The following is a 27,045-nucleotide window of genomic DNA, read 5'->3' on the forward strand; positions in this document are numbered from 1 at the left end:
TATGTTCTAACTAGCTCTAGATCATACACACACACACACACGCACACACACACACACACACACACGAGGGAGCTGAGTTTTGAAATAGTTCTTTAGAAAAGTGAAAATTCTTTTTGAAAGTGAGAAATTAATCCAAAGTTCATATTTTCAATTCTTGTAATTTTTATTAATATGTTGAGTTTGTGGAAACTTAGGTACACCTGTAATTTTAAATAGTTTTCTGCCCTTTCTGCCTTTTCTGTCCTTTTATATCCTCATATTGTGTACTCATCTGGGAAATATGCTGAAGCCAGCTAAAGGGATAATTAGTAGGAAGGTAAAGATTTCCTTTGAATATATGTAATTAAACACGAGTAGAATGTAACCATATACAGTCAGTAATAACAGTACAGGAAACGAATATTTTTTAAAAGGTGCTTATGTGAAACTTAAATTTTTTTAAATCTTTGAAATGAAATATTGTGGCTAAATATGGTATTTGTATAGAAAGCCATGTTCCTACTATAGCAAATTAAATGCTATGCATCTGTCAATTACTTTTCATCATCTGTGACTTATCAATCAATGATCAACAAAGTAGAAATCCATATTTGCCATCTGTTTTCAGTCTAATGATGTGTATTTACTTAATAGTCTTCATTAGGACTTAACATGTATCAAGATGGTTGGGTTGTTTTTAGGGGAAAAAAGTAACCAAAAAACTAAAATTTAAGTAGAAGCAAAATTTATTATACAGAATTAAGTGATGTTATTTGAGGTTTCATTAGACAAAAGTTAGCTAAATAAATTGGTGTTATGGTAGATATAATCTAACCGTTAATGTCTTACTTTTATGGATATATACATCTCTCCAGAAAGTTTTAGTCATTGAACACAAAATATTACTTACTGCTGCTAATCAGGGAGTTGTAGTAGATTTGCAATATTTTTCCAGAAACTAATTCTAAATACTTTGAATACCCAAAGCTTAAATTTTTGGCTTTAATTCTGTGGATTAAATTTTAGTCTCAGTGGTCCTTCTGTGCCAACATTGCACTGGGGTATGATACTGAAGAATGATTTTTGACTACTTTTTTTTTTTTTGAGCCTCTTGCCTAAATTAACCCACTTTGAATATGTTTCTTTTTGGTTGAGAAATTATCCCTGACCCTGCTTTTTCTCTATGATGGTACGTTGTCAGAATCTCTGCACTTTGCCGAGGATCTGAAGTAAACCAGCACATGTTTTCACCCACATCAGCTTCAGCCCTGTACTTCACTAAGATCCCATTTAGTGCTGACTGTGCCCTGGCTACTTCTCCTCTTGCCTTTTTCCTGAACTCACAAGCTCATAGCAGCCCTGGCAGTCCCTGTTCCAGCCGCCCGCTGCAGTGGAGGTAAGGAAACCTGCTGTGACATTAATGTGGGCCTTGGTGATTGCTTTTGGCCTAGTAACTAAAACCCAAACCTTTCTCCTTAATAATGGGGAGAAACAGAATAAAAGTCACAGAGAAGAGTAAGAAGAATGTCCGATATTTCTGCTATATTCAAAATTCAAGAGAAACAAAGGTAGCATATCAGTAGTTACACAGTTCTATGCCCAGTGTGATGGTAGGACCGCCCTGTGACCACTCCATGGGAGAAGCATAGTGTGACAGAATGCTAGAGCTCTCTAAAGGTTAACTAGTCCAAATGCCACATTTTACACAACAGGAAAATTTGATTCTGAAATAGGTTAAGTGATTTGTTCAGATTGCTGAAAATAACCCTCTTCTCCTCATTTCTTTCTTTTAATATAGTCACCGTTTGAGTACATGCTATGTGCTGGACACCGTTTTAGGCACGGAAAACAGAAGAGTGAATAGAAAGAGCTAAAGTCCCTGCCCTCAGAGGAACTTAGATTCTAGTAGAGGGAGAAAAATTAATGAATAAATGTATAACAGATGGACATATGTGATATTGAGAAAATAAAAGTAAGTTGAGGAGAGTAGGGAATGTGAGGCCCAGGGGTTGACATTTTATATAAGATGGTGAGGGAAGGTCCTCACTCATAAGTTGACATATGAGCAAAGACCTGAAGGAAAGTCACAACGCCAGAATAGAGGTATCTGGAGAAGAGTGTTTCAGACAGAGGCAACAGTAAGTGCCAAAGACTTGATCTAAGAGTTTGCTTCATGTGTTCTTTGTTCAGCAGAGTCCAGTAAAGCTCATGTGGAATGAGTTAAGAGCTAAGAAGTGGGAAATGAGGTGGGAGACATAGTGAGAAGCCAAATGTAGTAGAACTTTAAATCCATTGTAAAGATTTTTGTTTTTATGCTGAATGACATTAGAAGCTCTTGAAGGGTTTGAAGCAGAAGAATGTTATGATCTGACTTAAATCAAAAGGATCCCTCTGGCTATAGTCAGAAGGTTACTGGTATAGTCTAGGGAAGACCATGGTGGTGCAGGTGGTAAAAAGTGGTCAAATTTGAGGATGTATTTTGGAGGTAGAATTGATAGGATTTGTTGATGGATTAAATGGCAGAATTTGAGAAGAATATGAGTGAAGGGTGACTGAAAATCGGGGGTTGAACAGCTAGAAAATTGGAAGAACCATGAACTGAGACTGGGAAACTATAAGAGATCACTGATCAGACATTCAGTTAAATGTAGATGAAATTTAGGCTGATGGTATATAAGGAATTGTCAGTGTTTAGTGAAACAAATGATTAGAATTATGAGATCATCCAATGAGTGTCTGTTGATAAAGAAGGAAGAAATGTCAAAGGATTGAACCCTGAGGTCATCTGACTTTAGGAGATTGGGAAGATGAGGAACTAGCAGAGGAGAGACTGAAAAGGAGTGGGGCTTTTTAGGAATGAGAAGAATCAAGAGAGAGTTATCTTGGAAACCAATCAAAAATTTTTTCAAGAAGGAAAGTATGTTTGATCAATAGGTATTTGTTAAGCTTTTTGCTAGAAAAAAAAAAAAGTAACCAGGAAAACTAGAAAACTAGAAATTTGAGAAGCAACACTGAAGTGACATTATTTGATATAGGAGCTCAAATTCCAGACATATTAGGGCAGTGTTAGACTGACGTAGGACAATGTTAGAGGCTGACTTCTCCTGAAGTCACCTTTCAGGAGGTACCAGACTTGGTGTTTGATGCTGAGTAAAATTGTAAGTTGGGTAGCACTGACAGCCTAACATGTGCCCCCTTCTTGGCACATGACTTGAAGTACTATCTCTTCACACCTGTGGTCTTAGGACACACAACCTGAAACAATGTCTTGCAGCTAAGGGCTTGAAAATTTCTTAAATTTTGTTACTTTTTTCCCCTTAGGCTTGTTCGCATGTTTGGTGACTGGGTTAGTGTTTCATTCCATTCTTCTTTTCTATCTGTCCCATGCCAAGTAGCAGTTCAGTAATATAGCAAGATGATTTTACCTTGTCGTTTGCTGCATATGTTTGTATTTCTTTGAATATTCTTGAATTTTATTCTGGGATCCAGTTATATTATTCAGAAACAGTTTGATTCTTTTGAGGATTACTTTGTTGGGATTGGCTTTGTTGGGTGTGCTTAGAGCAGCATTTGGGGCTAATTTTTTCTTAATTCTGAGGCAGTGCTTTCAGAGTTCTCTACTCAATGCCTAAGCATTATGAGTTTTTTTTCTCCACTCATGCTGGTGGGAACATGATCTATTCCTGGCCCTGTGTGAGCTCTGGGGAGTGTACTGCCTACTCATTTTCTTGGATAGTTTTTTTTTTTTTTAAAGATTTTATTTATTTATTTGACAGAGAGACAGCCAGCAAGAGAGGGAACTCAAGCAGGGGGAGTGGGAGAGGAAGAAGCAGGCTCCCAGCCGAGCAGGGAGCCCGATGCGGGGCTCGATCCCACGACCCTGGGATCATGCCCTGAGCTGAAGGCAGATGCTTAACGACTGAGCCACCCAGGCACCCCCTTGGATAGTTTTCTTATCCACATCACTTGGCTGGAAATTCAAGAGGAACCCCCTTGCTGAGCTCTCTCTGTATAGCTCTCTCCTTTCTAGTACTCTGCCTTCCAAATTTTAGCTACCTTAATCTCCCCAGCTTCTCAGTTCCGACTCTTCAACTTGGGTAGAGAGCTCAGCTCTTTGGGTGCTCCCTGTGTTGCTTCCTAGAAATGTTCTCTCAGCAGTAAGCTGGGGCAATCTTAGGACTTACTTTGGGGCAATTTTAGGGCTTACTTTGTATGTTTCCCTTCTGTAAAATGTCTAAAAGCTATTGTTTCACATGTAGCATTTTGTTTTGTTTTTACTTTTTGAGGCACAAGGGTGAAGCTGATCTCTCTTTCCCCTTCATGGCAGGAAGCAGAAATCCAATCTTTCCTAATATTTTGAACTCATGCTTCCATCATGAAATTATTGGTAGACTGATTCACACGTTATATAAACGTAGTAGAAGCAGGACAGCCCCTTTGTTTTATCATGCTTAGTCAAGAAATGTTGAGACATGAACCAACAGAAGAATAAGAATAGGTAAAATTTGCCAAGCATTTACTGTGTGCTAAGCATTTTTCTAATCCTCAGAATACCCTGATGAGATGGCAATACAAGTCCATTTTATTGATGAAGTGGATAATCCAAGTAAATCTATTTGTAAGTGAAGGCACTGTGGTACAGAGAGGTTAAGGAGATTATTAATAAGTAATAGAAACTGGCATTCAGCCCCACAGACTCTTCTATGATATCTGTTGTCTTAAACCCTCTGCTCTAATGTTTCTGATGGAACATGTGCTATTTTGTATTTAGTTAATAAGCTAACCAACTTTGAGGACTTAATGGCTCCCAGGTACCATTCTAAGCATTTGAAAATTTGAGGTCATTCAATCCTCACACCAGTTCTATGAGGCAGGGATCATTATTATGCTCATTTTGCAGATGAGAAGACCAAGGCGCACAGAGAGGTTAAATAGAGGTTGAATAAATTACTCAAGATAAAACAGCTGGTAAGTGGCAGAATTGGTAGTAAAACCTAGGCAGTCTGGCTTCAGAGATCATATTCTTTTTTTTTTTTTTTTTTTTTTTAAGATTTTGTTTACTTGAGAGAGAGAGAGCATGAGTGGTGGGGAGGGGAAGAGGGAGAAGCAGACTCCCCACTGAGCAGGGAGCTCTATGTGGGGCTTGATCCCAAGACCCCAGGATCATGACCAGAGCTGAAAGCAGATGCTTAACCCACTGAGCCACCCAGGTGCCCTGAGATCATATTCTTAACAACTATATTGTTCTGCTTCTCCATCTAAGATACTTCATTAATCTAATATAGTAAATTCTGAATCTATATTATTTTGCAGCCCCAGGTCTTATTTTCCCAAAAAACATGTTCATGACATTCTTTACTAAATTTCCCCATACTGGGGGTAGGAGTGGTATTTTACAGTCTCTTGTCACTTCCAGGCCCCGCCTTTATTACCTTCTTTATTCTTTTAGGTTTATTTTATTCAATTTTATCTTTTACCCCTGCTCATTGCTATTCATCCACTAATTTAGTTTTGTTCTCTCTAGTCACATTCAGAGCATAGAACAGCATCAATGCCTAGTGAGCACAATGACTCACTTAAATTCTACAAAATCCTTACCATGTAGATGTGGTTATTGAACATCGCTGTTATTAAGCAATTGAGCAAATGCAAGTTGAAAGAAGAGAAAAATGATTCTAGTAAACAATATGAAGAACTAAAAATTGAGAGCTACTGGCAGTGAATTTGACCTTTATTTAAAAATAGATGACCCAAGGGACCCTGGCTGGTTCAATTGGTGGAGCGTGTGACTTGATCTCAGGGTTGTAAGTTTGAGCCCCACACTGGGTGTAGAGATCTTTTAAATAAATAAATACATTATATGTGTGTGTGTGTGTGTGTGTGTGTGTGTGTGTGTGTGTGTGTATATATATATATGTATATATATATATATATGTACATATATACATATATATGTATATATGACCTGAGAGAGGGAGCTAGGATTTGTACACTGCCATCTTGCAGTGGCCATGTTGAATTGTATTTTATTCCCGTGGAGTATAACAATTGATATGGGCTGAATTGTGTCCTCCTTAAAATTTATATGTTGATGTTATAACCCCCAGTACCTTTAATGTGACTGTATTTGGAGATGGGGTCTTTACAGGTTAAATGAGGTCATTGAGGTGGACCCTGATATGAATGGTGCCCTGTAAAGAGAGGATTTACGACAAAGGCACAGAGACCAGCCATTTATAAGCCAGGTAGTGAGGTCTCAGAAGAAACCAACCCTACTGACACCTTCTAGCCTCCAGAAGTGTGAGGAAATAAATGTCCTTTGTTTAAGCCACCTAGTCGGTGGTACTTAGTTCTGGCAGCCCTAGCAAACTAATAGAGCTATTGAGGCTTTTGGCTGTTTTGCCCTAAAGAACTAGAAAATAAGGGCATCTGGGTGGCTGAGTTGTGAAGCCTCTGCCTTCGGCTCAGGGCGTGATCCCAGCGTTCTGGGGTTGAGCCCCACATCAGGCTCCTCTGCTGGGAGTCTGCTTCTTCCTCTCCCACTCCCCCTGCTTGTGGTCCCTCTCTCCCTGTCTCTCTCTGTGTCAAATAAATAAATAAAATCTTTAAAAAAAAAATAAAGAGCTAAAAAATAGTATCCCTTTGCATGGTTGTTATAACTGGCCTTGCTCAGAATCTTAACATTCCTTATTGACATCTTAGTGATGTGCTTAGAATCTTACAAATTGTTGCCCATGATAATTTGAAGAACAGTCGAGGCACTGTCTTAAAATGATGCCCAGTCAGTCTGTACTACATTTCTCTTTGTTCCTTGGTGAGAAAGGATAGGTCTGTTTTAGACGAGCCTGATGGTGGTTCTTAAGTGTCTTGGTTGGGTCTGATCAACCGTAAGAGGCATAATATATATGGTAATGATTTGGGTTGAACTAATTAGCCTGTAACCTTTAGTTAACTTATACATCTTCCAGGAATATGATTCCAGCCTACTGATTGGCACTCAGACATGGGTATCGCATTATTGACGTAACCTGATTTGAAGGGGTGCTAGATATGGTCTGTGGTGTAACTGGTGTCCCTGAAGACAAGAAAGGCAGTTGTGTCTTTGGCTGTTCACTGGCCCAGCTAGGCCTCCTGGTGATAAAATTTGGTGTTGGCAACTTCCTGGAACATAGGATGATTTAGATTTTGATTCAGTTTTAAATTGCCATAGACTTTGTCAGTCCTATAGTTGGGAGGATTTACAGCAAGAAATCCTTATTAGAGTTATATTGGAGGAGTTCTAACTCTAGCCCACTCCCTACTGTATAGGAATTGTTTTCAGCTATTCAGCCTTTACTTAAATATCTTTAGCGAACAAGAAGTTCACTACTGAAGTTGCAACTGATACTACTTCAGCCCTCTGGCCACTCCCATGTCACATGTGTGAGAGGCTTTTTGTAGACTTTTATGGCAAAGGACAGGTGTTCTTTTGGGCCTCCTCCAAAACTAGGCAGCCGTTGAAACCCCATTTTGGTAGTGTCAAGATTGTTTCCTGCCAGAGAGAAAGCACTGTTTTCATTTTACCAACACCTGCTTTTCTTGTCTGTCTTTTTTTAAACAACTGCTTTTCAAAGTAACTCTAAAGAGGAACGTCTCCAGAACTTGTTCTTATCCTGGCCCTGTTGAAGGCAAATTCACTTCTTTCTGCCTCTATTTTCTACATCATTAAAATGGGGATAATAATAGCCCTTCAAGGGTTGCTGTTAAGGATTAGAGGAGTCAATAAGCATACAATTGTTCAGAATTCTACGCAGGCTGCTGTAACAGTTACTGTGTTGCTGTCTTTGTTGGAAAACTCACATGTTGCTGGTCCTCACACTTCATTTTGCTTCCATTCATTTTCTCATTCTTATTTTCCCTTGGATCACTTATCATTATGTCCTGCCCATGGAAGCTTTGTTACCGACCATGGCAAGTCCGTGGCAGCTAGGTGCTCTTCTGCCCTCTCATACAGTTTCACTAATTGCTGCTAAAAATTGGCCCGTTGGGGCATAGCAGGATGTGGACTAAAATGAGAACAACTCTTTTGGGGCTATTTTTTGGCAGTAAGAGAAGTTCATCAAACTAGGTTTAAGGTGTTTCATTTTTCCAGTCCTCCTGTGTAAGGGAAAGAACAACTTGAGAGTGCCTTCAGGAGATAGGATTCTCCTATTAGGAAAGGGAAAGTTTCTTTCTTTCTTTCTTTCCTTTTTTTTTTTTTTTTTTTTAAGTAGAAAGGTAAAATAATGAGGAATACTAGCTGTGACATCCTTTATATGGCAGAAAATTTTTCATAGATCCTGGGTTCAGGTAACTCTAAATAAACATGCAGTTCTATTTGGCATCTCTTGGGTTAAGAGGAAGAAGCTGAAGGTTTCTGGGATGTTTCTGTTTCTGGAAGTAGGAAAATTTTGTTTACTGAAAAACTCTCTTTTTAGAATGTTGTATTATAGAAAATATAAAAAACATTACAAAATAGAGTAGTCTCATACCTTGAGTGTCTACTTATTAACTCGTGGTCAATATATTATCTCCTCTACATCTCTATCTTGTCCCCCCAACCCGATTATTTTAAAGCAAATCCCAGACTGTGTCATATTACCTGTAAATATTTCAGGTTGTATCTCTAAAGCTAAGGGATCTTTAAAAACATAAGCATATTATCATTATAACACCTAAAACAATAATTTACCAGTATCATCAAATTTCCAGTGTTCCTTGCTTTTTGGTTATTTTAAAAGATTTATTTATTTATTTTAGAGACAGAGAGAGCGAGCAGGAGGGAGAGTCAGAGAGTGAGAGAAAGAGAAACTCCAAGCAGACGCCACACTGAGCACAGGGCCCATGCAGGGTTTATCTCACCACCCTAAGATCAGGACCCCAGCCGAAACCAAGAGTGGATGCTTAACCAACTGTGCCACCCAGACACCCCTGTTTTATTTATTTTTAATTTATTTTAATTTATTTTTAAAGGCTTTATTTATTTGAGAGAGAGAGAGGGAAAGCACAGAGGGAGAGTGACAGGGAGAAGCAGACTCCCCTCTGAGCAGAGAGCCTGACATGGGCTCGATCCCAGGACCCTGAGATCATGACCTGAGCCAAAGGCAGATGCTTAACCGACTGAGCCACCCAGGTGCCCCTGTTTTTTGTTTTTATTTATTTATTTATTTGTTTGTTTGTTTGTTTATTTATTTATTTATGTATTTGACAGAGAGACAGCTAGCGAGAGAGGGAACACAGCAGGGGAGTGGGAGAGGAAGAAGCAGGCTTCCAGCGGAGGAGTCCGATGTGGAACTCGATCCCGGAACACCAGGATCACGCCCTGAGCCGAATGCAGACGCTTAACGACTGTGCTACCCAGGCGCCCTTTTTTTTTTTTTTTTTTTGATCAATATCCAAACTATGCCAAACATGGTTCATTTGATTACTATGTCTCTTAAGTAGGGTGATCTTATAATTTATTACCTAAACTGGGAAACTTTTGATAATGAAAGGAGATGCTATTAACAATTATACGGGGACAACAAGCAGAAACCTGATTGTCATGGACAAATTGGGATGTCTGGTCACTCTGCTTTTAAGTTTCTTTTAATCTAAGTTTTTCCACCTTCTTTTTTCTTTTTCATTTTGTATTTCATTTGTTGAAGAAACTAAGTTTGTCCTCTAGACTTTTCCTACATTCTGGATTTTGCTTATTGCATCCCTGAGAGGTTATTATTTTTTTTTAAAAGATTTTATTTATTTATTTGACAGAGAGAGACAGCCAGCTAGAGAGGGAACACAAGCAGGGAGAGTGGGAGAGGAAGAAGCAGGCTCCCAGCGGAGGAGCCTGATGAGGGTCTCAATCCCAGAACGCTGGGATCACTCCCTGAGCCGAAGGCAGACGCTTAATGACTGAGCCACCCAGGCGCCCCCCTGAAAGGTTATTTAACAGGTTTTTATGACCTCTGTATTTCCTGTGAACTGACGGCTTGATCTGACTCTGGTTTGATTTGGGGGGCTGGGGAAGAACACTTACTAGTTGGTGCAGTGTACAGTTATCAGGATGCAGGTAATGTCAGATCTCTCCCATGTTTTGATAGTGGTAGCCATTGATAATTATCACCATTATTTTATTAGGAGTTTGCAAAAGTGATATTCCCATTCCCTTTCCATTTATTAGCTACAATAGTTACACAAAAGGAATTTCCCCCTCATTATCTATTTGTTACCCTTACTCTTGAGTCAATTTAGCTAGACTCTTTCCTGGCTCTTCAGCCTGATGCCTCAGATGTCACCAGTTCCTTGGTCTTGTTTCAAACTGGTAACTACTGCTTTGTAGTGAAGATTGTATACTCGGAGTAATGCAACAGCAGATTTGTGTGTGTGTGAAGGCCTTTGGAGCTTGCTCTTTACGTAGCTGCTAACTGATTGTTGAGCTGTGGAGAACCTTCTTCCTTTTGTGGCTCCTGGGTACCTTTCACGTAGACCCTTGTTATGTAGGTGCTCCAAGAGGTGAGAACTGATCCAGATATCAAGAACCCAGCAGCCCAGGCAACGGCAAAGATAAATGTTATTTGTTCGTAGATTTTTTTAGGAGGGGCTCTTGCAGCGCAGCTTCTCTTCACGCTCCTGGATGCCACCAGAGGAGGAACCAGTGCCAGTCCTGATTGCCTAGAGGTCAATCCCTTCCCTTGTCTTGGTAGATAGGAGGTTTGGAGTTAGGCAGCTAGGAGTTAGTTCCTTCTTTTGAGGAACTAGCACACTAGCGGAAGAGTCAAAGACACAAATAATTTTCAGTGATAGAATTATCTAGCATAGAAGAGTTAATTTTCATGGTGTACCTTCAGAGTATAAATTCCTAGAATTGGGGATTCTGAGTCAAAGAATAAATGCATATGTAGTTTTATTAGCTATTGTCCAGTTTCCCAACATAGTGGTTATATCATTTTGTATTTCCACCAGTGGTGTAAGATAATGTCTACAGTAGTCCCCTCTTATCTACAGGGAACCCAGTGGATGCCTGAAACTGTGGATGGTACCAAGCCCTATACACACACACACTGTTTTTTCCTTTATGCACATACCTATGGTAAAGTTTAATTTATAAATTAGGCACAGTAAGAAACTAACAACAATAAATAATTGTAAAATAGAATAGTTATAACAATATGCTGTAATGAAAGTTATGTGAATGTGGTCTCTCTTTCTGTCAAAATATCTTGCTGTCCTGTGCTTACCCTTCTTGTGATGATGTAAGATAATAAAATGCCTACATGATGAGATGAAGTGAGGTGAATGATACAGGCACTGTGATGTAGCATTAGGCTACCACTGACCTGACTGTGGGTGACTGAAACCTCTGGGAGTGAAACTTTGGGAAAGGGGGGGACTACTGTTGTATGTCAACTATACTTCAATTAAAAATGAAAATAAATTGAAAAATTAAAAAGCAGAGGAACTACTGTATTTGTTCATAGCTTTGCCAAATAAATATAGTATCAAGCTTTTGAATTTTTGCCAGTCTGATGGGTGAGAAATGATATCACAGAGTAGCTAACTAAAAAAAAGTCATATTAAGGAGCGACTGGGTGACTCAGTTGGTGAAGTGTCTGACTCTTGATCTCAGCTTTAGGTCTTGATTTAGGGGTTGTGAGTTCAAGCCCCGTGTTAAAAAAGTAAAATAAATAAAAGTTTAAAAAGTAAAAAGTCATATTAAAATGATCCTTAAGGATGAAGAATGTGTTTTCCAACCTCATATGGAAGGAATTCATTTTCCTGTCCTAGGAAATGAGGTAGATTCATCCATTATTTCATTCAACTGTGTCCTAGATCCTGTGAGTAGGGGAATAGGCCCAAATTGGCAGTAGAAAGTTCCCAGCACATGGTAGAGTGAGAGATGATGCTTTTTATCCAGTAAGCTTTCAGCTTTCAGCCTTCTTCACCTCTATTATAGCCATTCTGAGAACACTTCAGGTGATTTAAAAAAATATCTGCTAGGGGTGCCTGGGTGGCTTAGTCGGTTAAGCAGCTGCCTTCAACTTAGGTCATGAGCCCAGGGTCCTGGGATGAAGCTCCGCGTTGGGCTCCCTGCTCAGCGGGGAGTCTGCTTGTCCCTTTCACTCTGCCCCTCACCCCCACTCATGCTTTTTCTCTGTCTCTGTTCTCTCTCAAATTAATAAATAAAATCTTTTAAAAAATAATTTGAAAGTTGCAAGAATAGTTCAAAGAGTCCCCCACCCCAAACCAGTAGTCAGCAAACTAGAGCCCGTGGGCCAAATGCAAGCTGCAGCCTGTGTTGGTATAGCCCTTGTGCTAAGAATGGATTTTACATTTTGAAGGGATTTTTTTTTTTTAAACCCTAAGGACTGTGCAACAGAGATCACATATGGACTTCAAAGCCTAAAATATTTATTATATGGCCCTTTACAGAGTTTGCCAACACCTTCCCTAATCCATTTGAGAATCCATTTCTGACGGGATATCCCATCACCCCAAAATACTTCAGCTTGTACTTCCTACAGAGACATTTTTGTAACTATGATATAGCCCTTAAAATCAGGAAATTAGCATTGATAAATACCATCACCTAATCTACAGATTAATTCATCTTGTTCCACAAAGTCCCACTAATGTCTTTTATAACAAAAGGATCCATCCGAGGATCGTGTGTTAAAATTTTATTTCTTTTAGGGGCGCCTGGGTGGTTCAGTTGTTAAGCATCTGCCTTCGGCTCAGGTCATGATGCCAGCGTTCTGGGATTGAGCCCCACATTGGGCTCCCTGCTCAGTGGGAAGCCTGCTTCTCCCTCTCCCACTCCCCCTGTTTGTGTTCCGTCTCTCGCTGTGTCTCTCTGTCCAATAAATAAATAAAATCTTAAAAAAAATTTTTTTTTAAATTTCTCTTAGTCTCCTAAAATTCAGAACAATTCTGTAGTCTTTTCTCAGCTTTTATGACTTTGACACTTTTGAATGTTATAGGCTGGTTATCTGATAGAACGTCTTGCAATTTGGATTTGTCTGATATTTCCTCAGGATTAGTTTCAGGTTATGCACTGTTAGGGAGGAAGAACTTTTCCTCTACCCTCTTAGTTCAGTGCCTGGGGGCCTGTGAATTAAACTAACGAAAGATTAGCAGGAGAAAAGGCATACAATTTTTATTAATATTTACATGCTTAGGAATTCATAGAAAATGAAATGTAACTCAATGAACTGGTTAGACTCAGAAGCTTACATACCTTTTTTACAAAGAAAAGCGCATTTGGGCTTCAGGGGATGATAAATTGTGGGGCATATAGGAAATATGTGGAGGAACTAATGGAAAGTAAAGTCTGTTTATGCAAACACATTGTAGCTCTTCTCTCCCAGGTACAGAGGGACACGTTCCTCAAAGGGGTAGCTGCCTGGTTTCCGGCAGGTAATGAGAGGCTAGAGAACTCTAACTGCATCTGTTGATTCTCATTTGCTTAATGATAATCTTGCTTAAAATAATCCTTTTACCGAAGTAGCGTATTTTGGGGTGGCAAATTCTGGTCCCCTTCAGCATGTTTAGCAGAATGTTCCTTTTACTGTTCCTGGAAAAGGGTGGTGTGTTCTTCTTGTTGCATCCTATCAGGTGATATAACCTTTCCTTTTATCCCATTACCCTGATATTAACCTTGATCACTTGATATGCTAGGTTTCTCTGCTGTAAGATTACGTTTTTTTACCTCTCTAATTAGTAAGTATTTTGAGGGAAAGTTATGTAACTTTTAATAAAATTATGTAACTACTCCATTTCTCATTAAATTCTAACCCACTATTTTTAGTTTGCATTGATGTTTCTTGGCTGAATTGTTACTTTATGCTGGTTGTCAAATGGTATTTTTCAAATTCCATCATTCTGTCTGCACTCATCTGTTGGCATTGCACTATTAAGGGAAAGGTTTCTCTTCTCCCTGTTCATTTTTTCTCTTGTATCAGCATGAATTCATTGGGCTCTTGTTTAATGGGCTATAATCCATTTTTTAAAAGATTTTATTTATTTATTTATTTGAGAGAGCGCATACACGAGTGGGGAAGGGCAGAGGGAGAGGGAGAAAGAATCTGAAGCAAACTTCACACTGAGCTCAGAGCCCGATGCAGGGCTCAGTCCCATGACTGCAAGATCATGACCTGAGCGGAAACCAGGAGTTGGACGCTTAACCAACTGAGCCACCCAGGTGCCCCTATTTAATGGGTTGTAATCTATTAATAACATTATATATTTTGATGCTCAAATTGTACCATATTTGGTCAAGGGGAGTCTCTTCATGCTGGCTTTTTTTTTTTTTTTTCCTATGTCCCCACCATTTGATAACTTCGTAACTTTCTGGCCCTGAAGACATTCCTGGCTGGCTTATTTTGTACTCCCTACCCTAGCCCTTGTATTAGCCATTTCTCCAAGGAATATGGGTCCTTTTAGTGGAGAATGGTATTTAAAAGCCACAATATGGATGATAGGCATTGTTGCTGATATTTGGGTTCGCTGTTCCAGGGAACGTATACACGTATCATGCATGTGTGGGTGCCTTCCCCCAACCACTTGGCCATCATCATCATCTAATGACTTCTAGACCTAATTATTCCGGGAGGTTGAGGAGGAGGGAGGATTTTTAAGTCCACTAAGTATATTAGATGCAGCCTTAGATGCCTGCATAATTTTTTAAAATTAAGTTTACTGAGATATCATTTACATACTATAAAATTCAATTCTAAGCTGTTCAGTGGTTTTTATCAAATTTGTAGAATTGTGCAGCCATCACCATAATCTAAATTTAAAATATTTCCATAACCCAAAGAGTTTCCTTGTGCCCATTATACCATTGCACTCTTTTCTCCTAGGTGACATCTAACCTTAGGCAACCACTGATCTGATTTTGGCTATATAAATGTACTGTTTCTGAACATTTCATATAAATGGAATCAAATACTTTGTAGTTTTTTTTTGTTTCTGGCTTCTTTTAGCATAATGTTTTTGAGGTTTATTCCTTTTTATTGCTGACTAATCTTTCATTGTATGGATAGACCACATTTTGTTAATCCATTCACCAGTTGATGGACATTTGGATTGGTTCCAGTTTGGGACTGTAGGGCGTAAATGTTGCTGTGAACATTTGCATAGATGTCATTGTGTGGACATATATTTCCAGTTCTCTTGGGCAGATCCTAGGCATGAAATTGTGTTGTATGGTAAATTTATATTTTTTAAAAACCTCCAAACTCTTTGCTGCAGTGGCTGTCTCATTTTGTATTCCCACCATTAATATTTGAGGGATTGTTTTTCTACCTTCTTACCAACACTAGATATTTTGTCTTATTGATTATAGCCATTCTAGTGGGTGTGTAGTGGTAGCTTATTGTGGTTTTGATTTGCATTTCCCTAATGATTAGTGATGTGGAGCAGCTTTTTATGTGCTTGTTGACTATATATAAATATCTTCTTAGGAGAAATGTCTTTTCAAATCCTTTGGTCATTTTAAAATCTGGTGTTTGTTGTTGTTGAGTTGTAGGAGTTCTTTACATATTCTGGACATTAATTTTCTGTAGTGTCTTTGCATAGATTTTGTTCTGGTCCTATTTGGATTACTAATTATTTTTTAAAAGAGGTACAGTCTTCCTAGTTCAAATGTTGGCAAGAAGTTCAGGTACAAGAAGGACCAAGGCAGTGAACTAGGCTATATGGAAGTGTCTGTGGTTCATAAGGAAGCCCATTATATTGCAGTTTTTTCTAACTGTAAGTCTGTCCTTGGGCCTCTGCATTGTGGTCCCAAATAAGGGAGTTTATTCAGGAAATAAACTCGTATAACTGTCCATTCAGTGTGTCTTTGAGTGGGTTCCTTTGTACTCTCTTTTGCTAATTCTTTTTTTTTTTTTTTAAAGATTTTATTTATTTATTTGACAGAGATAGAGACAGCCAGCGAGAGAGGGAACACAAGCAGGGGGAGTGGGAGAGGAAGAAGCAGGCTCCCAGCGGAAGAGCCTGACGTGGGGCTCGATCCCAGAATGCTGGGATCATGCCCTGAGCCCAAGGCAGACGCTTAACAACTGAGCCACCCAGGCGCCCCTCGCTAATTCTCTTTTTGATTATTTTACCTTAGAGTTTACCTCATCTGTTTTTAATAATTCTTAAAATTGAGGTATAATTGACATTGTATTAGTTTCATATAACATAATGATTTGATATACATATTGTGAGCGATCACTACTGTATGTTCAGTTAACATCCATCACCATACACAGCTACAAATTTTTTTTTCCTCACGATGAAAACTTTTTTTTTAAATTTATTTATTTATTTAGAGAGAGGGAGAGAGACCGAGTGGGGACAGGAGCAGGGGGAGAGGGAGAGAGAATCTCAAGCAGACTCTACACTGAGTGTGGAGCTCAATGCGGGGCTCTATCTCACAACCTGAAATCGTGACCCGAGTGGAAATCAGAGAGTTGGATGCTCAACCGATTGAGCCACCCAGGCACCTCTGTGATACAAATTTTCAAAATCCCCTCTTTTAGCTACTTTCACATATGCAATACAGTATTTTAACTAGAGTCACCATGCTATACACTAAATTCCCATGACATTCATTTTATAACTGGAAATTTGTATCTTTTTATCCCCTCCACCCATTTTGCTGTCCCCCCAACCCCCTGCCTGAGGCAACCACAGTCTGTTCTCTGGATCCACAAGTTAAGTTTGTTTTAGATTCCACATATAGGTGAGATCATATAGTATTTATTTATTTCTGTCTGACTTATTTCACTTAGTATAATGCCCTTGAGGTCCATCCATGTTGTTGCATATGGCAAGATTTCATTCTTCTTTATGGATGAATAATAATCCACTGTCTATCATATGACATTTTCTTTATCCACTTATCCTTTCAATACCTATAATTTTAATTTATAAAATAGCTAATTAAATTCTTTTCCATATCTATTCTTAGTACTGCTAGTTTTGATGCATTAATTTTTATTTTTAAAATGTTATTCATTGGGGTGCCTGGGTGGCTCAGTTGGTTAAGTGTATGCCTTTGGCTTGGGTCATGATCCCGGAGTTCCGGGATTGAGCCCCACATCAGGCTCCCTGCTCAGCAAGGAGTCTGCTCTTCCTTCTGCCCCTCACCCCACTCGTGCTCTCTCTCTCACTCTCACTCTCTCTCAAATAAAAAAAATCTTTAAAAAATAAAATGTTATTAATTTATATTTCTGATAAGCTAAAGTGTTCTGTATTTGGAAGTCTTTCTCAGATTTCTATTAGTTGAATTTCTTTTCTTTCCTTTCCTTTTTTTCCCTCCTTTCTTTCTTTCTAGTTCGTTCTTTCCCTTTCTTTCTTTCTTTCTTTCTTTCTTTCTTTCTTTCTCTCTCTCTCTCTCTCTCTCTCTCTCTCTCTGTCTTTCTTTCTTTCTTTCTTTTTTTCTTTCTGACTTTATTTATTTATTTGACAGAGGGGTAGAGAGCACAAGTAGGCAGAGAGGCAGGGAGAGGGAGAAGCAGGCACTCCACTGAGCAGGGAACCTGATGTGGGACTCGATCCCAGGACCCTGGGATCATGACCTGAGCTGAAGGCAGCTGCTTAACCAACTGAGCCACCCAGGCGCCCCCTTTCCTTCTTTTTTGAGAGAGAGAGAGCAGGGCAGGGGGAGAGGGAGAGAAAGAGAGCATACGCAGGCTTTATGCCCAGCATGGAGCTCATCTAAAAACCGTGAGATCATAACCTGAGCCAAAATTGAGAGTTAGGTGCTTAACCGTCTGAGCCACCCAGGTATCCCTGTTAGTTGAATTTTGACCCAAAGGAATTCATCTTCCCATCAATAATTTTTTTTTAAAGATTTTATTTATTTATTTGACAGAGAGAGAGAGACAGCCAGCTAGAGAGGGAACACAAGCAGGGGGAGTGAGAGAGGAAGAAGCAGGCTCCCAGCAGAAGAGCCTGATGTGGGGCTCGATCCCATAACGCCAGGATCACGCCCTGAGCTGAAGGCAGACACTTAACGACTGAGCCACCCAGGCGCCTCCCATCAATGATTTTTGACTGACTTTCTTAGCATTAGAATTTGTTTATCCATTATAGAAATTTCCATCTAAGCTGCAAAGTGCTTCTCTGTATGTTACATCAGATGATCTGATCACCCCAGCATTACTCCTAGAGCCCTCTCATCTTCTGTTCCACTCTAGACTGATTACTCTCCAGTCGTCTGGCATAGTTGTTGTCATGGTATTCCCAGTACCTCTCTCCACTGTGGTTTCTGAGTTCCCCAGACCTTCTGCCTTCTTCTTAGTTTAATCTTTCATTTTTGTGGAGCATAGACAGCCAGATTCTTAAAAGGAAACTGTGTCAGTATATGTTGCTTGAGTTCTCTTCCCTGACATATCTAAGTTTCTTCTTTCTTGAGCCTCTGAAGGCCAAGGATTGATTATATTTGCACATTTTTTAGTCTTTTGAGTGCCTGATGTAGAATCTCACAATTAACTGTCACTAAAAACCACTGTGATAGAATTTTGGCTACTGAAAGTGGGGGTCTGGTCCTTAAAGTAGCCTCTGTATGTATTGCTGCTTCATAGAAACAGAACTGTGTTCTAATCTTCTCTATTATGGAAATTTGGGCACAGGCCAGACAGCTGGGCTATTTATTGAGGAAGGAGGCAGAAAAGAAGGGCTGTTACTAATGCAGGGTTTAATCAGGATGTTGGACTAACATATGGAGTCTTTACAAGACATTTTTAAGTTTATTTATTTATTTAGGTAATCTCTACACCCAGTGTGAAATTCAAACTCATGACGCCAAGATCAAGAGTGGCATGCTCTTCCGGCCAGGCAAACCTTCAAGACATTTTTGTATCTCCCTTTAACTAGTAGCTCTCAAAGAAACTGGTCTGCAAATGTAACCTGGGAGTGGGCTTATAATTTGGAATTTCCAAAGAAATGTGGAAACCATGGGAATTAGTAAAGACAAACCAAATTTACCACAACTTTCCAGACACTGTGTAATCAGAAATAGCTTTATGCTATTTCATTTTACCAGGGCCTGTATTTGTGGAGGGCCTCTTTCATTCAAGGAAAAAAATCTTTAGTCTCAGGACACCTGGGTGGCTCCATCAGTTAAGTGTCTGCCTTCCGTTTAGGTCATGATTCCGGAGCCCTGGGATTGAGTCCTGGGTCGGGCTCCTTGCTCAGCGGGGAGCCTGCTTCTCCCTGTGCCTGCTGCTCCCCCTGCTCGTGTTCTGTCTCTCTCTCTGACAAATAAATAAATAAAATCTTAAAAAAAAAATCTTTAGTCTCCTTGGCCACTTTCCTTTGATTACCAAGAGATATACTGCTTTAAAAATGTATGACAGGACCATTCTCTCCTATTCATTAGTTATCCAAGTAATAATAACTGTGTATCAGCCATTGTCCTGGGCCCTGAAAATACAGACATGCTTAGAATACACAAATTCTGAATCAGCACCCACTCTAGCACTTTTGAATTTCTCTCCCATCTCTACGGCCAGGTTTATTCATTTAGAACCTTGGGAATGTGAACATCAACTCCAGTCACCAATGACAATTATTTGATCTCTAGACGGTGGGCACATTTATTAAGGTGTGGTGGGCAACTCTTTCTTCATCTTGAGACTGGGGGTGGGGACATGTTGCTGCCACAATGTTAGGGAAACTTCCTACCATGTCACGCAATTAACAGGGGAGGATATTGCACTGGTTTACATTTGGCCAGCCCCCTCCTCAGGTTTTTTACTTTGAAACTGTTGATTCGTTCCAAGCATTCTCGGTCTTTTAAATCCATGTGGTAGTACCTTAGACATTAACATTTGAGCTTTAGACCTATGTTTGTTTCTTTTCACTCTAAGTTGTTATGTTGCAGGAAATGTTGCTGAGACTTATAGGTTTGGCTGTTATAAACTGGTACAAGCTGAATCATACCCTTGTTTTTGTGGATACATGCTTTCTGAATCATCTTTAGAACCGAACTCCACATTAAGAAAGTCCTACGCATGATTTTAGCCAATATGCTGAGAAGCAATTACACATTAAGAAAGTCCTAGAGTAAAGAGATGTAAATTACATTTGGTTTTCAAAAAATGTTAGTACCTTATTGTGACTAAGGACAAGCTACTTCGCCTCTCTGTGCCTTGAGTTCCTTGTCTGTATAAGGGGAATAATACTAGTACCTGCTTCATAGAGTATGAGATACTACATGTAATGCTTTAAATGGTGCCCAGTTAGCACTTAATAAATGTTACCTATTATGATTATTGCTTTAAATGCATAACTAAATTCAGTAGACTGTGAAGAAAATGTCAAGGGACCCAAATCTAAGAAAACTGTACTTGAACAGTGGAACCGAGTGTGAAACTTCTAAGAAAGTGGGCTAAGGAGGAGGGGTACTAGCCTTGATATCCTTTAGGGGAAGGAGGATAAGGACTTGAGCTTGTTTTGGGTAGGGAGACTATAAGGTAATAAAGAATTGAGATCCATATATAATTAGGACCCTTAAAGGACTTTACCCGCAGTGGACTAGGAAAACAGTTTACCACTGGCATGGAGAGATGAAAAGAAGTTCTTTAGTCTTGTCTGGGTTTTAAATAGGGCTCTTAATAATAAAAAGTTTCCCTTGAGAATTTGTAATTGTAGGCTTTTATTCAAGTGAATTTGGGGCCTGGAGTTTATAATGTATATATGGTCTAGGAACTATTTCTGACGTGCTAATAACCTTGACAAATCTGTCAGAAAGAAACTCAAAATTTCATTTAAATGACATACGCTGAAATCAGTTGGTGCAAGGTTGCAGTAAATAAAGCCACACTGAAGGTGAATTCACAGTACAAAATTATAGATCATACACAGAAACAATCTACCACAACGAGATTCAATAGAGAAAAGAAACAATAAGCCTAGGGGCGCCTGGGTGGCTCAGTCGTTAAGCGTCTGCCTTCAGCTCAGGGCGTGATCCCAGGGTCCTGGGATAGAGCCCTGCATTGGGCTCCCTGCTCGGCTGGGAGCCTGCTTCTTCCTCTCCCACTCCCTCTGCTTGTGTTCCCTCTCTCACTGGCTGTCTCTCTATCAAATAAATAAATAAAACCTTTAAAAAAAAAAAAAAAGAAAGAAGCCTAAGAACTTCAGAAAGTAGCATTATGGATAAAGATTATGAAATAAGTATATTTAAAATGAATAAAAATATAAAAGACACAAGAGAAAAAAAAAGACATATTTAGTAAAAAAGACCAGGCATATTTGGGAAAAATGTGAATTAGAATTCAAGAAATTAAATATGTTGTATCATTAAATTCGAAAACTTAATAGGTTATATAGTAAAGCCATGGACAAAGTTAGTAAAATTTTATCTAGAGGGCAGCGCAGAGTTGGAAAGATGTAAAGTATGAATGAGAGCTAAGAAGTATGGAGGATACAATAAGAATGTCCAACAGAATATAGAGAAATGGGGGAAAGGCAATATTTATAGAAACAGTGATTGAGATGTTCCAGAATTGATTAGAAATAAAATAACATCATGAAGTATGATAAGCAGAAATAAATCTCCATCTAGATACATTGCAGTAAAATTGCAGAACCGTAAAATCTTGAAAGGAACTAGAAAACCCTAAAGAATCCACAAAAACTTAAAGAACTCTAACAAATGAGTTCAATAAGGAAGTCAAGAAAATTGAAAACAAATGTACACGGAAATACGCAAATGTTCATGACAATATTATTTAAAATAGCCATAAAATAGAAACAACCCAAATGTCCATCAGTTTATGAATGGATAAATAAAACGTGGCATATTCACACAATGGAACATAATTTAGCCATGAAAAGAAATGAAGTACTGATAAATACTACAACATGAGTGAATCTGGACATTAAGCTAACTGAAAGAAGCCAGACACCAAAGACCACATAATGTATTATTCCATTTCTATGAAATATCCAGAATAGGTGAATCCATAGAGATAGAAAGTACATTGTGGTTGCCTGGTAAGGGAGGTGGGGGAGAAAGGGAGGATGAGGAGTGGCTTTATGGTTACAGGAGTTCTTTTGGGGGTAAAGAAATTCTCCTGGAATTAGCAGTGATGGTTACACAGATTTGAGAGTATACTAAAAACCCCTGAATTATATACTTTAAAAGGTTGAATTCTGTGGTATGTGAATTATATCTAAAAAGCAAAGTTAATGGTAAAAAAAAAAAAGGAATTAGAGAAAAAAGAAAAATTAACTACAAAGGAATAACTATCCTAAAAGCAAGCTTCTTAACAGCAGTAACAGGAGCCATAAAACAAAGGGATAATATCTTTAAGATACTGAGAAAAAATCACTCTCAGTAAGAGGCTGTAGGATTCCATACCTGCTTCATTATCCTTGGAAGTCATTGAGCAAAATAAAGACATTTTCAGACAAACATCAAAATTGAGAACGTTTGTCACTATCAGATTCTCACTGAAATCATTGCTAAGAAAAGAAAGGTATGAGATCCAAGAGGAAATGCTGAGCAAAGAAATTGGAAAATCTATAAGTAAATGTAAGCAAGCAGTTCTTGCATAGAACAGTAATAATTATTTATTTGGCAATATAAAAGCAAGCTAAACCTGCAATATTGGACCAAAGAACATGTAAGTTGAAAGGGAATAGGGAAGAATTGGAGTTAAGATCTTTTAATTTTGTTCAGAAGGGTTGAGATGCTGGCTAACTCTTAGACTTTGTTAAGACAGGAGTACTTGTTAAAACTTTAATAATAATTACTGTTTTTTAAAAAAGAAAATAAAACAGGGTGTATAATTTCCAAATCAGTGAAGGAGGGGTTAAAAAATACTCGATTAATCCAAGAAGAGCTGCCATCCAGAAAAAAAAAAAAAGAGAGAGAGAGAGAGAGAAAGTGGAGTAAGGGAGTTCGGGGAGAGCAGGTCACAGTATCATATGGGGAAATGGGGTAAGTCACGTTTTAGTAAGGTCTTGAAAGAGGTGAGGGATTTTTGCCATTGTATTACTGGGGAAAGGGCATTTTGGGTAAAGGGAATAATTAGTGAAATGACTGTAGTAGCTAATGATCTCTATGTGAAATTAGCTTTGGAAGGTTTTGGGCAGAGTGAACTAATCTGATTTATAGTTTTAAGAGATCGCTATGACTACTTGTGTTGAGAATAGACTGGGAATAGGAGACAAGAGTAAACCAGGGAGAATAGTTAGGAGGCTGTTGAAATAATCCAGGCAAGAGATAAAAAATGAGTTTATTTTCAAGCAGCACCCTTTATTGACTGAGAGAACACACCTTTTCTCCCACTCTAGCCTCTCAGTCTTTTTTTCCTTATTTATTTATTTATTTACTGATTCACTTATTTACTTTTTAAATTCCAGTATAATTTACAGTGTTATATTTGTTTCAGGTGTACAATATAGTGATTGAACAATTCTATACATTACTCCATACTCAATGCTGATAAAGTGTACTCTTAATCCTCTTCACCTATTTCACCCATCCCCCCACTCTCCTCCCCTCTGGTAACCATCAGTTTGTTCTCTATAGTTAAGAGTCTGGTTTTTTTGTCTCTTTTTTTAAATTTGTTCAATTGTTTTGTTTCTTAAATTCCACATATGAGTGAAATCATATGGCATTTGTCTTTCTCTAATTTATTTCACTTAGCATTATACCGTATAGGTCCATCCATATTGTTGCAAATGGCAAGATTTCGTTCTTTATGATGGCTGAGTAATATTCCATTGTGTATACATCTCTATCCATTCATCTATTTATGGACACTTGGGTTGCTTTCATATATTGGCTATTGTAAATAATGCTGCAATAAACTTAAGAGTGCGTATATCTTTCAAATTGGTGTTTTTGTATTTTCTGGGTAAACACTCAGTAGTGGAATTACGAGATCATATGGTAATTCTATTTTTGATTTTTCAAGGAACCTCCATACTGTTTTCCACAGTGGCTGCACCAGTTTGCATTCCCTCCAATAGTGCACAAGCGTTCCTTTTTCTCCACATCCTCACCAACACTTGTTTCTTGTGTTTTCAATTTTAGTCATTCTGACAAGTGTGAGGCAATATTGTAGTTCTGATTTGCATTTCCCTGATGATGAGTGATGTTGAACAACTTTTCATGTGTCTGTTGGCCATCTGTATGTCTTCTTTGGAGAAAGTCTGTATGTCTTCTGCCCATTTTTAAATTGGATATATGTGTGTTTTTGAGTTGTATCAGTTCTCTATATATTTTGGATATTAGCCCCCTAGTGGATATATCGTTTACAAATAACTTCTCCCATTAAGTAGATTGTCTTTTAGTTTTGTTAATGGTTTCCTTTGTTGTGCAGAAGCGCTTTTTTTTTTCTTTTAAATATTTTATTTATTTATCCGACGGAGATAGAGACAGCCAGCGAGAGAGGGAACACAAGCAGGGGGAGTGGGAGAGGAAGAAGCAGGCTCATAGCAGAGGAGCCTGATGTGGGGCTCGATCCCATAACGCCGGGATCACGCCCTGAGCCGAAGGCAGACGCCCAACCGCTGTGCCACCCAGGCGCCCCTGTGCAGAAGCTTTTTATATTGGTGTATCCCCTTAGGGTTTTTCTGGGGGAGGCTTTTGTTTCCTTTCCTCAGGTGACCTATCTAGAACAATGTTGCTACAGCTGATGTCAGAGAAATTAATGCCTGTGCTCTCTTCTAAGATTTTTATGGTTTCAGGTCTCACATTTAGGTCTTTAATCCATTTTGAGTTTATTTTTGTGTATGGTGTAAGAAAGTGGTCCGGTTTCTTCTTTTTATGTAGCTATTCAGTTTTCCCAACACCATTTGTTGAAGAGACTTCTTCCTGTTGTATAATCTTGCCTCCTTTGTTGAAGACTAATTGACCTATATAATCATGGGTTTACTTCTGGGCTCTCTGTTGTGTTCCATGCCATGTGTCTATTTTTGTGCCAGTACCATACTATTAAGATGACAACAGCTTTGTATTATATCTTGAAATCTGGGATTGTGATACCTGCAGTTTTGTTCTTCTTTTTAGTGATTGCTTTGGCTATTCAGAGTCTTTTGTGGTTCCACACAAATTTTTGGATTATTTCTTCTAATTCTATGAAAAATGCTGTTGGTATTTTTTTTTGGATTTTATTTTATTTTTTAAAAAAACTTTTCTAAAGATATTTATTTATTTGAGAGAGAGAGAGAGTGCGTGCACGCGTGTGCTCGCGCACACGTGAGCATGAGGGGGGGCAAGGACAGAGGGAGAAACAGGGAGCTGAGCAGGAAGCCCAACCCAACACAGGGCTCGATCCCAAGGAGCCTGGGATGACCTGAACCGAAGGCAGACACTTAACCGACTGAGCCACCCAGATGCCCCTAAGATTTTTTTTTTTTTAAGTATTCTCCACACCCAACGTGGGTCTCTATCTCACAGCCCTGAGACCAATAGTCACGTGCTCTGAGACAGCCGGGTACCCCTGTTGGTATTTGGATAGGGATTGCATTAAATCTGTGGATTGCTTTGGATAGAGTGGACATTTTAACAATATTTTCTCCCAATCCATGAGAACGGAATATCTTTACATTTGTCTGTGTCATCTTCAATTTCTTTCATCAGTATTTTATGGTTTTTAGAATACAGGTCTTTCACCTCCTCTATTAAGTTTGTTCCTAGGGATTTTATTCTTTTTGGTACAATTGTAAATGGGATTATTTTCTTAATTTCTCTTTCTGCTACTTCATTATTGATGTATAGAAATGCAACACATTTCTGTATATTGATTTTGTATTCGGAGACTTTACTGAATTCATTTATCCATTCTAGTGGTTTTTTGGTGGAGTCTTTCATGTTTTCTATATATAGTATCATGTCTTCCACAAATAGTGGAAGTTTTACTTCTTCCTTAGCAATTGGGGTGCCTTTTATTTCTTGTCTGATTGCTGTGGCTAGGACTTCCAGTACTATGTTGAGTAAAAGTGGTGAGAGTGGACATCCTTGTCTTGTACCTGGACTTAGGGGAAAAGCTGTCAGGTTTTTGCCCATTGAGTATGCTGTTTGCTGTAGGTCTCCATATATGGCCTTTATTATGTTGAAGTGTGTTCCCTCTAAACCTACTTTGTTGAAGGTTTTTTCATGAATGGAAATTGTACTGATAAAAATACTTTTTCTGCATTTATTGAAATGATCATATGGTTTTTGTCCTTTCTCTTATTGATGTGATATATGATATTGATTGATTGGCAAATATTCACTCATCCTTGTATCCCAGGAATAAAACCCACTTGATTGTGGTGGCTGGATTTTTTTTTTAATGTATTGTTGGATTTGATTAGCTAATATTTTGTTGAGGATTTTTGCATCTGTGTTCATCAGAGATGAGATACCTGGTTTTGGTATCTATAATGCTGACCTCATAGAATGAATTTGGAAGTCTAGCTTCTTAGTCTTCACAGGGACATTTTCATGGTTGTTACTCTGAAATAACATCTGAAAGTCCTTGACCTTAAATGATCCCAGATTCTTCTGTATTTTACTGATCACACTTAATGAACCAGAAGTGGTTTTTTCCTCATCTAAATTGTGAAGGGAAGTAGCTGCATGTTAGCCAATTACTGAGTTCTGAAGTTTCTCAGGGCAGCTGAACTTATGGGATTTGGAGATTGGAGAGGTGTAAGGGGTCTGCAACTATGCATCTTATTCCATACCCTGTATTGCTTCAGACTGGGAAGCAGACCTCCTAAATGAGTTTACAGCAGCTCCTTCGGGGAGTGGGGTAGAGGTCAGATTTGCATACCATCTAGTTGGTGGAAAGAAGAATTTTTGAAAGCTGGGATTTCTCTAAATAGGGCCACAGTTCGACAGTATCACAGAGATTGCACAGGGTGCTTTAGTCGTTTCTTCCACTATCCACTGAGATGACTATGGTGAAGCATATAGGAAAATGAAATGCCAGGTCTTCCTCCAAGTGACCAAGTGACTGGGTTGGTATTGAACTGCAGTCTGGTTTAACCCAGTTCTTGCAATAAGCAGCAGAGCATCAGCTCAGAGGGCTTCTAGGTTTCCTCCCATCAGCTGAGAGTTAGTGTGGCTGA

General features: G+C 38.8%; 1 protein-coding gene across 7 annotated transcripts in view; it reads left to right on the top strand.

The window, feature by feature from the left end:
- The window catches only part of MAST2 (microtubule associated serine/threonine kinase 2), a 204,516-nt gene that overhangs the window by 106,081 nt on the left and 71,390 nt on the right, over window positions 1-27,045 (top strand). For 2 of the 7 annotated variants that reach the window (XM_087865856.1, XM_045799664.2), the window contains one exon: window positions 1,181-1,375. The exons of 4 other annotated variants lie outside the window; for them this stretch is intronic. In XM_087865856.1, the coding sequence (XP_087721982.1) occupies window positions 1,181-1,375 (195 nt within the window). Of the gene's footprint in view, window positions 1-1,180; window positions 1,376-13,297; window positions 13,393-27,045 lie in introns of those variants that run through there. One more of the 7 variants, XM_087865855.1, reaches the window with a different exon arrangement.

The sequence above is a fragment of the Ursus americanus genome, chromosome 12 (genome assembly GCF_024610735.1).
Source record: "Ursus americanus isolate L20-20 chromosome 12, mUrsAme1.1.p, whole genome shotgun sequence".
NCBI lineage: Eukaryota > Metazoa > Chordata > Mammalia > Carnivora > Ursidae > Ursus > Ursus americanus.